Source organism: Corvus hawaiiensis, chromosome 8, assembly GCF_020740725.1.
Source record: "Corvus hawaiiensis isolate bCorHaw1 chromosome 8, bCorHaw1.pri.cur, whole genome shotgun sequence".
Taxonomy (NCBI): Eukaryota; Metazoa; Chordata; class Aves; order Passeriformes; family Corvidae; genus Corvus; species Corvus hawaiiensis.
This window is the reverse complement of record NC_063220.1, coordinates 7,862,460-7,876,862: the sequence shown is the minus strand read 5'-3', so window position 1 is coordinate 7,876,862 and position 14,403 is coordinate 7,862,460. Positions and strand designations below refer to the sequence as shown.

General features: G+C 35.2%; 1 protein-coding gene across 5 annotated transcripts in view; it reads left to right on the top strand.

Moving 5' to 3' along the window:
* The window catches only part of ATRNL1 (attractin like 1), a 448,295-nt gene that overhangs the window by 121,728 nt on the left and 312,164 nt on the right, over positions 1–14,403 (top strand). For all 5 annotated transcript variants that reach the window (XR_007205109.1, XM_048310902.1, XM_048310901.1 and 2 more), the window contains exon 19: positions 3,567–3,704. Coding sequence is in view for 4 of the 5 variants with exons in the window: in XM_048310902.1 (XP_048166859.1) it covers positions 3,567–3,704 (138 nt within the window). In the remaining variant the exon portion in view is untranslated. The remainder of the gene's footprint in view (positions 1–3,566; positions 3,705–14,403) is intronic.

Genomic DNA, 14,403 nt, shown 5'->3' with positions numbered 1-14,403 from the left:
TGCTTTCTTGGCTGCTTTTTTCGTCAGTTTATTCTCTCTGTGTGGATGCATATATATAGAGTGAGGGGTTTTTTAAGTCTTAGAGTAATGAAATGAAATGTAAAACCAAAACAAACCCATTGTTGAATATTTTGAGTTAAAACCAAAAAAAATTTCAGATAATCTCGTACCATTTCTTGAACAAAGAAGAGTCTAGTATGTTTCTGGAAAGAATAGAATGACATTCTGTTGTTATTTAGTCTGTATGTTAAAATAAGTATATGTTGATAAGTGCATTGTTAACTTTTTAGTACAACAAGTTTAGTACACAAGTTTCTACCACTAGTGAAGTTGTAATAGGTAAATATAATGTTTGTCTAAACTCTTTGAGCCAGAAGAACTTCATTGCTGTGTTTAATATTCTTTCTTCTTGGATAAAGTTCTGTATTCATTGTATGTTCTTACCAAGAATTTACTAAAGTTCCACTTCAGTTTAAGATTCCCTGGTTCTGTAAATTTAAGGGAAAAATACTACAGAATCATAGCATTAAAATCTCAATTGATGTGAAATTTCATTTTGCTCTGTTTAGGCTGGAGGTTTTGTTGCTAAGATTTTGTTTTCATTTTCATAGAATATTTTCTTTAATGGATTATACCAACACAGTTTATTCTTAGCACAGCAATCATTTGATGTACTTGAAACAAGATAGAATTAGACTAAGTCTATGTAAGCCTACTGAGCAGTTTGCAGTTAGGATAAAAATACATGGTTTATACCATGCAGTTTGGAGATTATCCTGCCACATTGATGAATAGTTGGCTGAACCATCCATGTTCATTCAGGCATGCACTTATTTTTCCTTGTAGTCCATATCTATCATCCTTTTAGTGCCTCTGGGAAATTGTGCTGATGATAAAAATTTTAAATTCCTTCTCATTTTCTGTTTGTTCAAAACTTTAAGATTAGTATTCATCAGGCAGTAGGGAAAATGTTTGTTTTTGTGACTGGTCACTTTGAAATCAATAGGCTTCCAAAAAGCTGTCATAGTATTTCTTTCGATCAGAAATTTTATTTTCATCAGATTCTTAGTTTAACTGAACCATTTTTTATAAATAAAATTGCAAATAACATACATAAAAAGAAAAGAAAAATATCTTTGACATTTATCTCTTGAGAAGAAAGGTTTAGGTAGACTGCAAGCCCAAGTTTTTCTTTAAAGTCTAAATTTCTCCTCTGAAAAGCACTGTGAGTAGATTCTAACTAGTTTGTTTAAAACTAGATGAAGTATCTTTACACTAGATCCATATTGTAATGCAGACACCCTTTTCATAAATTTTCCTAGTTGTAAGTATTTTCTTAAAACTATAATTATCGGCAATTGTCAGCTTTATCAGCCGTTTCAACACAGAGGTCCAAAGCAAATTAGACATAAAATTGCTTCTCTCCAGGGCAGCCTCACTGAGGATTCAGCTAAAGTACATTTTTGTGTGTGAGGAAAATGACTTTGTTGCTGCCAGTGATGTACATTAAAAGGACTTAAGGAAAAAAGAACTTTTACAAATTTAACTCCTAATTCTTACTTAATGGTCATTATGGTGTCTCATTATTTTAATGACTATTTTAATTATTTAATACTGATATCTCCAGTTTGATTGCACTGAACCAGCTTTGAAGTTTATTGAACTGTGCACTTCTTCTGACTTTTCTCAACAGGATACGTATTTTTAGGGAAATCAGCAATTATATAGTATAATTTTTCAATGGTGTGTCATGTCAATTGTGGGTTGCACTGCTTCTTATTGTGTATATATTTTTTTGAATTTGTTTTAAAAATCTCTTCCATTTTCTTTGACTCAACAAAACATAAGAATTCAGAGCTGTCATATATGACCAGATAATATTATGACTTACAGAAAACTAAAATTTACAAGTAAGGTTGCTGTCATCACCCTATAGAGAACACAAAAAAAGAGAAATACAAAACTAAACATTAGGAAAAATAGAAAATTTATAAGTCAATGGCCCAATAGTTAGAGAATATCAATATTAAGCATTTTTCCTAGACTACGATATAGTCTTAATTAGGCAATCTTAATTGTTCAATAGAACACCTATTTAATGTACTCTTTGTTTTTACTTTTGGCTTATTGGGCTGTATTTTTTTTTAACTTTTGTTTTAAGTAATTTAATGTGTAAGACATGCACACAAACCCCAGAATGGAGATGCAACTCATGGTACTTTTGTGTAGCTTTTCCTGAGAATGGCAACAAACTGCAGCAGAGGGAGACACCACAAAGGTGTCTAAAAATCAAGTATTCTTGGGAAGAATAAGGCTTGTAATTTCTGAAGAGATTTATTCAAGATAGTGAGAAAACTTAATAGTACAGAAATGTTTGATACTTGTTTGGAAGAAAGAAGAGATTGTCAGCTTGGGAGGTTTTAATGGTTTATGAGCCAAGTCTGGCAATGGCTATAAATATATTAAGCTACTAAATTATAAAACAGCTCTAAAAACTTTTATATCATGCAGTGAGTATCCCTTTTTTTTTCCCCTAGCCAAGACACCAATCACTATGAAATTTAGATTAAAAATCCAAATTAAAAAAAAAAAAATACAATCTTACTGTGATAGCTGTCCTCTTCCAATTCTTCCACCCCCTTTGGTGCTGAGGAATTGACAGGTCTGATGTGGTTTGACATTTGACAAGCTGCTGTAATTGACAGATTACTAATCTGCTGGGCACCAAGAGCTCTGAAATTCCACTCTATAGAGAGGTCATCCTTCAAAACCTGGCAGAAGGATCAATGATTCTGGCAGGATTCACATTGTGATTTTGCTGCAGGAGTGATCAGTGCTTTCTGAGTTTCCCCAAAATGTGAAGCTCTTGAGTGGAGCTCTGCTGCAAGATCAGTGGTTTATAGTGATGTTATTTGACAAAAAGCAATTTTATGCTTACAAGTTCAGGTGTGAAAAAATTATGTCAGTAGGAATCCAGTTTTTTTAATTTCACCAAAATTGACTGTAGTGAGGAGGGACTGGAGCTATTTGATGTGGTCCTGATGTCCTTAAAATGGCTTTATATGCCAAAGCTAATGAGGGTCAGGACAATTAAAAGTAAGATGATATTTAGTTAATTTATTTTGGAAGTTCTCTCTCCCTGCTACATATGTTTAGCTTTGAGTTCATGTTCTCCATCACAGTAGGCTTTCAAATGCTTCACATTTGCATGTAGGTATTGGGGTTTTCATGGAGTCTCCGTTAGGGACTTACTACCTCTTCAGAGATTTCTGAAGTGACTGGACAGCATTTTTAAGCTATAAGGACTGGATTCAATTATTTCAATGGCAAAAAAAAACCCTTTCTCACAAAAATTCCCATAAAACTCACATGTCACTATAGAGTCAGCTTTTGTGTGAATTCATGTTGTGTTGCAATGCTGTTTTAAAGAGCTTTTGTGTCAAAGTGCAAATATTAGTCAGGACTAAACTCAGAATCACGTTCTACTACAATTTTGTGGCCAAATGGGCATGATTTTGTTCTGAGGAGCAGTTTAGTAATAAAACATTTAAAATGTTGTATTCCAGCTTGCCAGTGTAATGGCCACAGCACCTGCATCAACAGCAATGTCTGTGATCAGTGTAAAAACCTAACAACAGGGAAACAGTGTGAGACCTGCATGCCGGGATATTATGGGGATCCCACCAATGGAGGACAGTGTACAGGTAAGTCCTTCTACTGGGGGGAAAAAGAAAAATATCAAAATGACATTTTATGTAACGTGAATGTAACCTTTTGAATGTAATGTGAAATTAACTTTTCTTTAAAGGTTAAAAGTTTATTTAATAGTACTGATGAGTTGATCAGCTAAATTAATGATTCTAAATCAGAATAATGTATTTAAAGAGAATCTCATTCAGAGTCATCATTTTGCAGTTGTTGCTCTCTCAGGAGGGGGAAGAAACTCCCTTGGAAGTAACACCTTAAATCCTGTTATTTCAGAAAGACATCATTAAATTTCATGTAAGCAATCCTGTTAGAGGCAGTGAGAAGGTACTTATAAATAAAGTTCAGTATCTGCCATAATGTCTGGTAACACTGATTTGTATAAATATGTGATGCTAGTGGAGAAATTACACATTTAACAGACCAAAAAGTCTTACTCGTGTATAGTTGAAACAAAAAGGCCTGGTATGCTGAGGATGGCAAGGCACCCATACCTATTCAAGATTTAGTTTTTAAACTGCTGCACTGAAGGATTCTCCTTCAAGTGAAAGAGAGAATGAAGTCCAAGCTCCAGATGGTTTTTGGATATTGCTGTAGAGCTCCTTTTTCACTTGCATAGGTGGTTTTAAAGTTGACAGTAACTCCTTCCCTTGAAACTGAATAGTGGAAGGAGGAATATATTCACTAAGAAAACTCCTTCCCTTTAAACTGAATGGTGGAAGGAGGAATATATTCACTAAGAAAACTTAGTAAGATTGACTTTGAATCTAGAAGGGTGCTGGAAAGTTTTGTCCCACGACTTCTTCTTCTCCACTACTGATGTTTCTTTAACCAGACCTTTGCTTCTCAAGGAATATTTATTCATTTTAAGGGTTTGTTGGTTCCTCAGCACTTGAATGTGCAGTAGGCAATGTGTAAAGATTCACATCTGGTAAACTCAAGCACAATATGTAAAAATTATGTTCAAGGGGATAGAAAGATTAATGTCTACCCTTATTGACAATTGAACATTTTGCTGAGGCTTTATGATGCTTTAAATAATTCTTAATAGTTCCCTTTTTCTCCTAAAGTTGATAAAATGTTCTTTTGCTGTCTGTATCATGTTCATGGAGAAATGATGTATTCATACAGCTTTTATTCTTCAGGGATACATTAGCTATCAACCAAATAAGCATTCCATCACCTTTAGTGAAATATGCGTGCTGCAATAATGGCTGAAATCAATTTATAAGACCAGTAAAATTATAAATTTTACAACTTGTTTTTTCAAACCTAGTCTGTAAGAGTGCATATTTTTATTGGTAGACATGATTTTAACAGGAGCTATTTTAACTAGAGAATGCTTTAAAAAATAAAAATGATTATTATTTCAAGGCTTTCTCTGCATTGTTCAGTTGTATTTTTAGTATAGAACCCATAATAAATATGTTTACATCCTTAGGATATTTTGAAGCATGTAGTTCTTGTGAACTGTTAGATTTTCTTCAGTATCATGAGTAATGTGATAGATGTGCCCAAATTGTGGGCCAGGGATTTCTGCAGGAAAAAAATAGCAGTGGCCCATAGATAAGTCAAATCAATGTTACTGGGATTTAAGAGGATTTTGGAACCATAGCTGGGATCAGGCACTGTGCTAACATAAAGAGAGTAAGTAATGGTTCTGTTTCTTTTCTCCTTCATTCTGCTAATGCTATTGGTAATGCAGAAAAAAATTAAGCATGACTGGAAATTAAAACCATAATTAAAATAGAAACATAAAGAGAGAAATATGAGTGGGAGAAAGGGCAACCCAGTCAGAAGCTGAGCTTAAGTGTGAATGAAATAAAGAGAAAATAAGGCCAGAAGTTATATGAAAAAGCCAATCAAAGGACAAAAAAAAAATCACAAGGAACTAAAAAATACCCAAACCAGTCATCCTTATAGTTCCATCTTGTGTGTCTTTGCTGCTTCCAGCTGAATTTCTGCTGGACCCCACCAACTTTCGTTTTCCTCTAAGACTCAGCCTTTGGTTCAATGGCTGTCTGAGCATGTGGTGCATTTTTCTGTCGGAGCTCCTGAGTAATTTCTTTGAGGACTCAGGTTGGAAACTTTTTAAAGGCAAGACAAGATAATGACTATAACTCTGCAAGTACCTCTGCAATACTGTAATATTCTTCATATATCAAGTTGCTATAGTTACAAGGGCACAGCTTGGTTTTGAGTTGGAGAGCAGTCAAAACTGGTGACAGGTTGTATTCCATCTCTGCAGTGGAGAGGTGAAGTGATGTGCTGTGGGACAAAAACTGCAAATCATTTTCCTAACACACTCATGACATAAAATGACTTTTTCCCAGTGTCCTGACAAAAGTACTCATGCATTCAGTACACATATTTTCTACTGTCATGATATAAGTACTTATAGGTAAAATCTGAGCTCTGACTTAGTTTGACTGTTGGTGATACAGACTAAAATGACTTGCAAGAAAACCTTCCTTTTTTTTATAGGCTGCATTAGCTCTTGTTGTTCCTTAGGTCCCTGATATTGAAAGGAAGGAGTGTGACATGCATGGGAAGCCTTGCAGTCCTTGGAAAAATTCTATCTTTTTTCCTTAACTATGCCAATAGTTTCCTAAATCCTTTCAGCTTATACTCCAAGGAGGTCATTCAGAAAGCCTGAAAAGTGACTGTCCACCTCTGAGTGATCAGTTCTGATCCAACCTCTGTCCAGGGATGGAAAATTCTGTTAAAATATAACTAATTTTTTTCCACTTTGGTATTAATGGTGGCTTAACAACTGTCATCAGATAACTGATACATTTATAGTGGTATTGCATAGAGTTATGCTATCAAATTACTATGGAATGAGTAACAGTTGTTATAGGAAAAAGATATAATTCATGTTTCAAAAGGTTTTGAATAGTTGTGATTAAAGAATGGATAAAAAAGTTGACTTTTCTGGATTTTCACTCACTGTAATTGCTGACATTTCAATAGCTTTAGAACAGATCTAAGGACTTGCTTTTCATCCTGATGTGATGCAGGCTTAGTAAATGTGACAAACCTCACAGAAGGAAAAAGAAAAGATGGAGGCATAATAACAGGCTTCAAATGCATGAAGGGAAGCTGAAAAGAGAGAGAGATGATAAAGTGCCTTCCCCCACGCCCCCATTTTGCTTGAGGAGAAAGTAATGGGATTAGGTTGTAACAAGAAAGATTAAGGTGGAATACAAGGAAAAATTTCTACTGGTTAAACTGTGAAAGACTACCTACATATGCTGTGAAATCTGCATTATCACTTATACTATGCTTTTCACATTTTCAAACATCTCAAGTGTTAGAAATGGGCAGGGAACTAGCTGATTTCACACATTTTTTCCCAGTCCTAATCTGTAGTGTCTTGAAGTCTGAGCTCTAGAAATCAGGCAGGTATTGAGTAAAGAGAAAGTATTCTGATTATATAGGATAATGAGCTGTGTATGGCCACATGGCTATGGATATTTACCATATTTTGGGTCCTTAATGTTACTAAGTTAGTAATTAGTAAACTACTTATTTTTGAATCTGTAGCATTTTTGTTACTGTGGAGTTAAAAAGTTTTCCATCCTGTGCAGGTTTCCTCTGTAGCTGAGACTCTGGTTTATTTGTGTCAGAAGTGTAGTAACTCAGCTGCTGATGGTCAATGGTCATATTTTTTATAAATTATTACTGTTCTTTTTCTTCTTGAAATAAACACGCCCAATACCAATTACTCATTTAAATTCTGTCACTTGAACTCTCTTTTTAATACAGAGAATGAGAGTTACTGTTGCCGTGGGGATCCTGCAACACGCATATATCAAACCAGGAGTCCCGTGGAAAGGAAATATATATAGACAGACAGATTCTTGATAGCTGTTTCAGAGAGATGTTTATTTCTCCAGCCGCATGGCCGGAGCTCTGCCCAGGAACTGCTCCAGTCATGGGACCAAGGGTCCTTCTGCCCGCGCAGGGAACACAAACCAACCAATGGGAACGAGGCTGAGCAGGGACAGGAAACCCCGTGCCTGTGCCCTCAGGGCCCCTCTCCCAGGGCTACACGGCAGGGGAGGGACCCCAACAAGTTACAGTTTGTACTCTTGGTGTAAAAATGAGCTTTATATTCAGTTGTCCTAAGATGTGGCTTGCAGTAAAGATCTATGTGCTCCTTCAGTTTTCTGACATTTCATTGTACAAATATATAGTTTGAATTATTTTATATTTGATTCACTGCTGCATTCTGTACAAAAATCAGTAATAAATTGCAGGGGTCTTTTATGATAAGGGAAGTTCTGTGACTGTAATCTATTAGTTATCTGTTCTTATACTAATTAAAATGGTTTCAGGTAGTCTGTGGTGTGAAATAGAAAAGAAGAGAAAATAAAATTATTTCTTACCTTAAATTATGAAATACTTTTAGTTTTACGAAAAGATTTGCATTCCTTCTTGGAAGTAAATGGTAGTGCACAAATTAGAAAGTCCAGACCCTGTGCACATGCTTAATATTTGTAATCTAAAACCCTGTGTGGCAAAGAAAAGCATGAAGAAAGAGTACCCCCCAAGTTATCAGGTAAAGTTAAAAGCATCTTTTTTAAGAATTATCTCAATGTGGAAGAAAATAAAAGGACAGGCAGAGGTGAATTCTGAGCATGAAGGAATAGGGTGCTCTGGGAAGAGACAGGTTTGGGTTTCCAGGCCATGCAAATCCATGAGTAGTCCTTGGAGTGCTAATTCAGTGCTGTCAGCCTGTGCCAGAAATATTTAAGTAATGAAACCTGTCGTGAACAGAATAAGGCACATTCTATATTGTGGTGAAGAGAGAATCACAGCTCAGCCTTCCCTGTTCCTGAGCAGGAAAAGCCCTCCAGGTGTGGGACACCTGGGAAGCTTTTCAGTCTCAGGTATTGAAGAGCTCAAAGGCAGATATTCCAAATCACTTTGATTAATTTTTTTTCTAGATTTTGCTCAAGTCCCATTTGAGGTAGGATTTTCAAGGCATGAATATTGAAATTCAGTAATAGAAAATTCATCCTTGAATATTAATAGATTTTGGAAATAAAGCGGCTTTGACTGTAGGTGTGAACAGGCCCTGGCTTGCTGTCTTCGTGGTTTCTCTTGGTGTTTTGTTTTCTTCAGGGTCTTGTTCTGTTATGTGCTGCATGTCTGGAAAATATGTGATTTTTTAAATAGAAATTCTAGAAAAAAATAGAGTTGTATGTGTACTACAAACTGCACATAAAGTACCAAGATAAAACACTATGGGAGATTGCTTGGAACAATTTTGTTTCATCTTAGCGACATTTTTTAGTATTATTTTCAAACTTATTAATCATCTACGTAGTTAAAAAAATTGCTCTAGCTGCTTATCATCTTGTCATTTTCTTTATGCATGGTATTTTAAAAAATTGTCCTTACAATTTATGAGATGCCAGGAAAAAATTCTTTACAGTAACTAATGACACACACTATGAATGTATAATACATTTAATAATAATAAGATAACGTCAGCATTTTGCTGTATTGTCATTTTTTTTTTAATAAAGGGATAACACCCCAAGCAGCATTCAGTTTTCCCAGAACTGTCCTGCCATTGTTGCTTTTGCAGTAGAAGGAGATTGTGAGTCCCAGCACAGCAGGAACATTGTGGTTTAACTTGCACTGCTTGTTCTCTGAGCAGCCCTAAAAGGCACCTGAGACACTGATGACCATCCTGCAAAAGCTTCCAACCACACAGGCTGTTGGGGTTTTTTTAAGCAAGCCTGCAGCATTTCTTTTGCCTTTATAGATCTTTTCCCTTCTCTGTTACCACACATTGGACATTTGCAATACCAAAGGCAGCAGCTTCCCCCCACGTTTGGTTTGTCATCATTCTGTTTGGAGAGGTGAAGTTAATCTTTTACTGGAAACTTCTGATTTTTTTACCAGATCGTCCAACTATTATCAAAAGTGAGTATGTTTTTAGTGAATATACACCATCTGTGCATCACCTGTATTTGTACACATGTGCATACGTCTACACATGCTCCTCCTTGAATGTATTCCACATAAACTTTGACATCTAGACATGAGCCACCCAACTGGCATGTATCTACAGAAGTGCCTCAAGACATGAAAAAAAATAGATCAGACAGGTATCAATAAAAGACTAACTTGTCAGAGTTACTTTAAATTACCTTAGGTGAAGGACTTGGCTGAAATTTAACCCAGCAGTAAATTAGTTGCATAGATACATATTTGTGATTATTTGTGTTGGTTAAAAGAATAAAAAATAAAACTTATTAGTGATGTGTTGACACTGGAGTTATATCTTAAGGAGGATCTTCCATGGTGTTCAAATCTTGCTGCTCAGAAAACGTGATTATTCTGCTGAGTTACTGACAGCTGAGATGTGGGATTTTGAGAGAAGAGGCCAAGGGTGCCACAAGGCATTACTTCAAGTGTCTGTGAAAGTGAGGCATGAGAAAGATGTTAAACTCATGCTGGCAGCAGATTGACAAAGGTCTCCTTGGATTTTAGGTTCTATCTAACTTTGAAAGATGCCTAATGGGTAACTTTACAAATAGTTTTCTCTGGCACTATTTCTATCATTTTTACTTATTCAGCAGTAGCAACCTTCATAATGTGTTTTCATCATGACCCTCTGTGGAGGAGCTGATTCTGATTTCCTTCCTTTCCTGTCTCTCCCAAAGAAATAATGTTAAAGGCTACCATGGGCACTGTTAAGAACAGAGAGAGTTCTGTTCCTGTAGAGCACAAAGGACAATCAGCATGTTAGATACTTTAAAAAAAAAAAAAAGGTCAGTTTGATTACTTAAAAGTAATTGTAGGGTTCCTTAGATGGGCTGCTTACACCAAAACCCACTCTAAAGCACATACTTTTAGGTAATATGTATTCTGATTTTTAAGAACAAAAGCATCATTTTGAACAAGGTTATCTATAGAAAAATAGGAGAAGTGTGCTAAAGAAAACAAGTTGGAAATACATCCCAGGAAAACTGGCCCACAGAGCCCAGGACAATGGAAACAGGCAGCCTTTGTTTGCTCTCCAGCAATATTCTCAAAATATAGCTACACACATATATATGAATATGTACACAGCATTTGTATATGAAATTATATGGACAGAAAATTACATAATTTCACACATTACAGAAAGCAACCTGTCTTTCATGAAGGAAAAAGTTGATAATGTGACAAGGAAAACAATTTAATATTCACTTCGTTTTTTTGAACTAAAATATGCTGTTGTCTATGTAGTTGATAGAAAAGTACCTGGTAATTTACATTTAGACTTATTTTTCAAGGTTTCAAAAAGTTATTTAAGCAATGAGTGAACAGAAGGCAGCAGTCTTAATTTTTCACTTTAACACTATCACTGTGTAGCTTTAAAATTACCTTTAGTTTGGGATTGCATAGAGCAGGTAGGGAAGCATCGAATATAAAGCATCTGAATATAAATTCTTTATTACTTTATTTAAGACAGTAAACCTAAAAATGGAATTGTTTCCTTAAGAACAATTTTATTTAGTAAATATCAAATATGCCACCACTGTACAATGAGTTTTGGTCTCAAAACACCTGGAGTATAACAGCATTAGGAACTCTATGATGCTACTTTCAACAGGCAAAGTCAGGCAGGTTTTGTTGGCCTGAGAAAATGGCTTATTGCAAGGAGAAATAAAATCTTGCATTTAAAACTTCATCAAGAGACAGCTGTAAATTTGGACTTTCTTCTTCTACAACCAATTTCTGTTTCAAAAAGGTTTCTGGTCCAAAATTTATATTCTTGGGCGATGCGTCCTGTTTAAGGTAGGGCTAAGAATGAGAGCAAATAGCTTTTAACTGACTTCTGCTGGAAAAACCAGAAGTGTGGGAAACATAAATATCCTCAATTAGCAGTATAAACATCAGCAAAAGCATTTGCTTCTCCATCTTCCTGAAGTAGAATTAAGAACACATGTGAGTTGATGGGAGTTTTGACTCTCTTAGAGGATGAAATAGCAGCTTGGGATACAGAGTTTTTATATAGTTTTTCTGCTTAGCTGTTTTAATGTCTAGCATGTAGGGAATTGTATTTATGGATTTCACTGGTGCAAGATCATGCATTTGGCATTCCATCATTAGCTGTGTAAAATTTAGAGGCAATTTTATATTAGGTTAAATACTGTGTTCTAGAAGCCCTCCTTTCACAGTGACTAAGTATGAAATAAAAAAATCAAAAGTTTCTTTTAATCCAGGCACTTTGAGGTTAGTCAGAGAAAAAAAGGATATTCGGTGGATTGGATGCTTATGACACAGACCACAGGAGCCTAGATGAATAAAGACATTTTATATAAAAATAGGTAAATGTTGGAGATCAGTGGAAAAGAGAGTATGGTGTGCTTCGTACTATCTTCAGGTACTAGAATATGGAACTAAGTTAAAAAACCTGTTTGCTTCTACCTTGGTTTATAAGAAGCAATGGGTCACAAGTTCACAGCAAAACTCTGTGATAAGAAGCTGTAATTTACGATTATTCAGACAAAGAAAAGCTCACATTCTAAATTCCAGCAGAAAATACGGTTTTGTTTATGCTGTACAAACAAAATATCCAGAGGTTTTGATGAATGAGGGGACTGTCATGAAATCCCATTTTGCAGTAGTAGTGGTGTTTTGTTTTGTTTTGTTTTCCTTAATTTATTTTTCACCTTTTAGTATTGAATAGAGATAACATCAATTCCTGGGATTTTTTTAACAAAATTCCTTATCATAGAATAAAAACACTTACTATGAACCAAAATGCTGGAGTTTGGTTTTAGTAGAAGGAAAAAGGCATCTTGGTTCATATGAAACACAAAAAAAAGGGATGCTAGCACAATAAGAAAAAAGCTTTGTATTGCTTTTTACAGAGATTGTTAGAGTAGTCAGAATAAACACACTTTTAAGAAGACCTTTTTCCCCAAAGGTGATTTGAACATTTATTTTCCATCCTTTAATGAATGCTGTTTATTGAACAGTGTTCAAGATAGTCTGACCATGGAGTGAAGTGGTTTGGGCTTAGTTATGAACTTAAACTAGAATCACTTCTATCAGAACGTATTCAAAATTGGTCCTCTGCTACTAAACCAGGAGTGGATTGCCATAGGAAAAACTTAGTTGAGGAACTTGGAAAAAGACATCTTTAAAAATTACTCTTCTGGTTTTTTTGACTGCCAAGCAAAATGTGCTAAGCAAACTTCTCCATATGCTGTTAATTCTTGTGCATGCATATAATTTTATTTTTGATTTTTTTGTAGATTAGAGCTGAATTATAAAGTATGATTTTGAGCACAATTAATTGTAAGTGCAAACAAAAAACTCAAACTAAAATTAGAAAACTTTTTATAGATACATTTGTATTCCATAACCTACTTAGAATAATCTTAGGTGAAGGACCTGGAGTTACACTTCAAGGAAAGTATCATTGTCAAGTATCAACAGACATTTAGATGTTCATAATTTTGCAAGAGAAAAAAAGAAGAAACTGTTGAGTGTAACATGATTAACCTCCAGAGAGAGATTATTTGTGTGTCTGTGGGATTTCATAAGGTTTTGACAGGATACCTGTTCAGCATGTTTAACATTTTTGATGTTTTTTCCTTGGCTTCATACAGAAGGTTTTTGTAAACCTGCTGTCAAGTACAAGAGTTTTAAGCTATTTCTTGACTCTCTAAATTTGATTTTACTTCCTAAACCAGGATGTGTGTCTCATTGTGGAGTGGTCTGATTTTAGCAACAACCAGCATGGCAAAGCACTGGTTCAAGCATCAGCTTAGGGTTGCTGTTGGAAGAGTTGATTTTGGAGGACTACTGACCTTTTTTTTTTCTTGCCTAAGAAAGTTTTCTTTCCATCCTGCACAATCACAGTGTAACTGTGTAGTTAAATCACCAGTAACCGATTTTATCAACTACAGTTTTGTTCCTTAAGCTTGATGGCTACACTAGGCTGCTTTGCATAAATGTAACTTCTCCATTCAGCAAAGTTGATTCTAGTTTACTCAAGTGGAGTGGGAACAAGACAGCTTTTTAAAAAAGAAAAATAAAAAATACATTAATTTAAACTATTTCTGAGGTCTACTATGCAACAAAAATATCTGAAATAGTAAAAAGAATAGGAACGACTTGTGCTGTCTTAATCTCTGTAAGTAGCAGGCATTTTGTGCTTGTTCAGCATCTTATCCTGAGAACTTAGAATTCAGGCATCCTTTAATTGATCACCACTTATTGCTTTTACAGATATTGAAGAGATACAGCAGTTTGATTTATATTATATTCCTCTATCTCTGTGCTTCTTTAATCTATTTGCAAGGATTAATGACAATTCTCTTGCTCTCACTGATGTTAGTCCTCCTGCGTGCTCTTGTGGAACATGGTTTCTGACATTGACGAGCACATCGCTCTGCATTCTTATTTTTGTGGGGTTTTTTCAGGTTTACATGGCATAAATTTATTTGATGTGGCAAGGAATGCTTATAAAATGTATTTCTGATGTGCTGTCTGAGCTTTATATCAGTACGCTCACCTTCCTAATGAAATGTGTAAATCCATTGGTTTCCAAATTATGTTCCTAGAGGAGATAGGCAGAGCATGATTTAGAAACTTTCAGCTGTCTAGGAATGTACTGATTTTGTCAGCCTCTGATAAACAAACATATTTTACCTTGTATTGAAGGAGATGTCAAGAGCT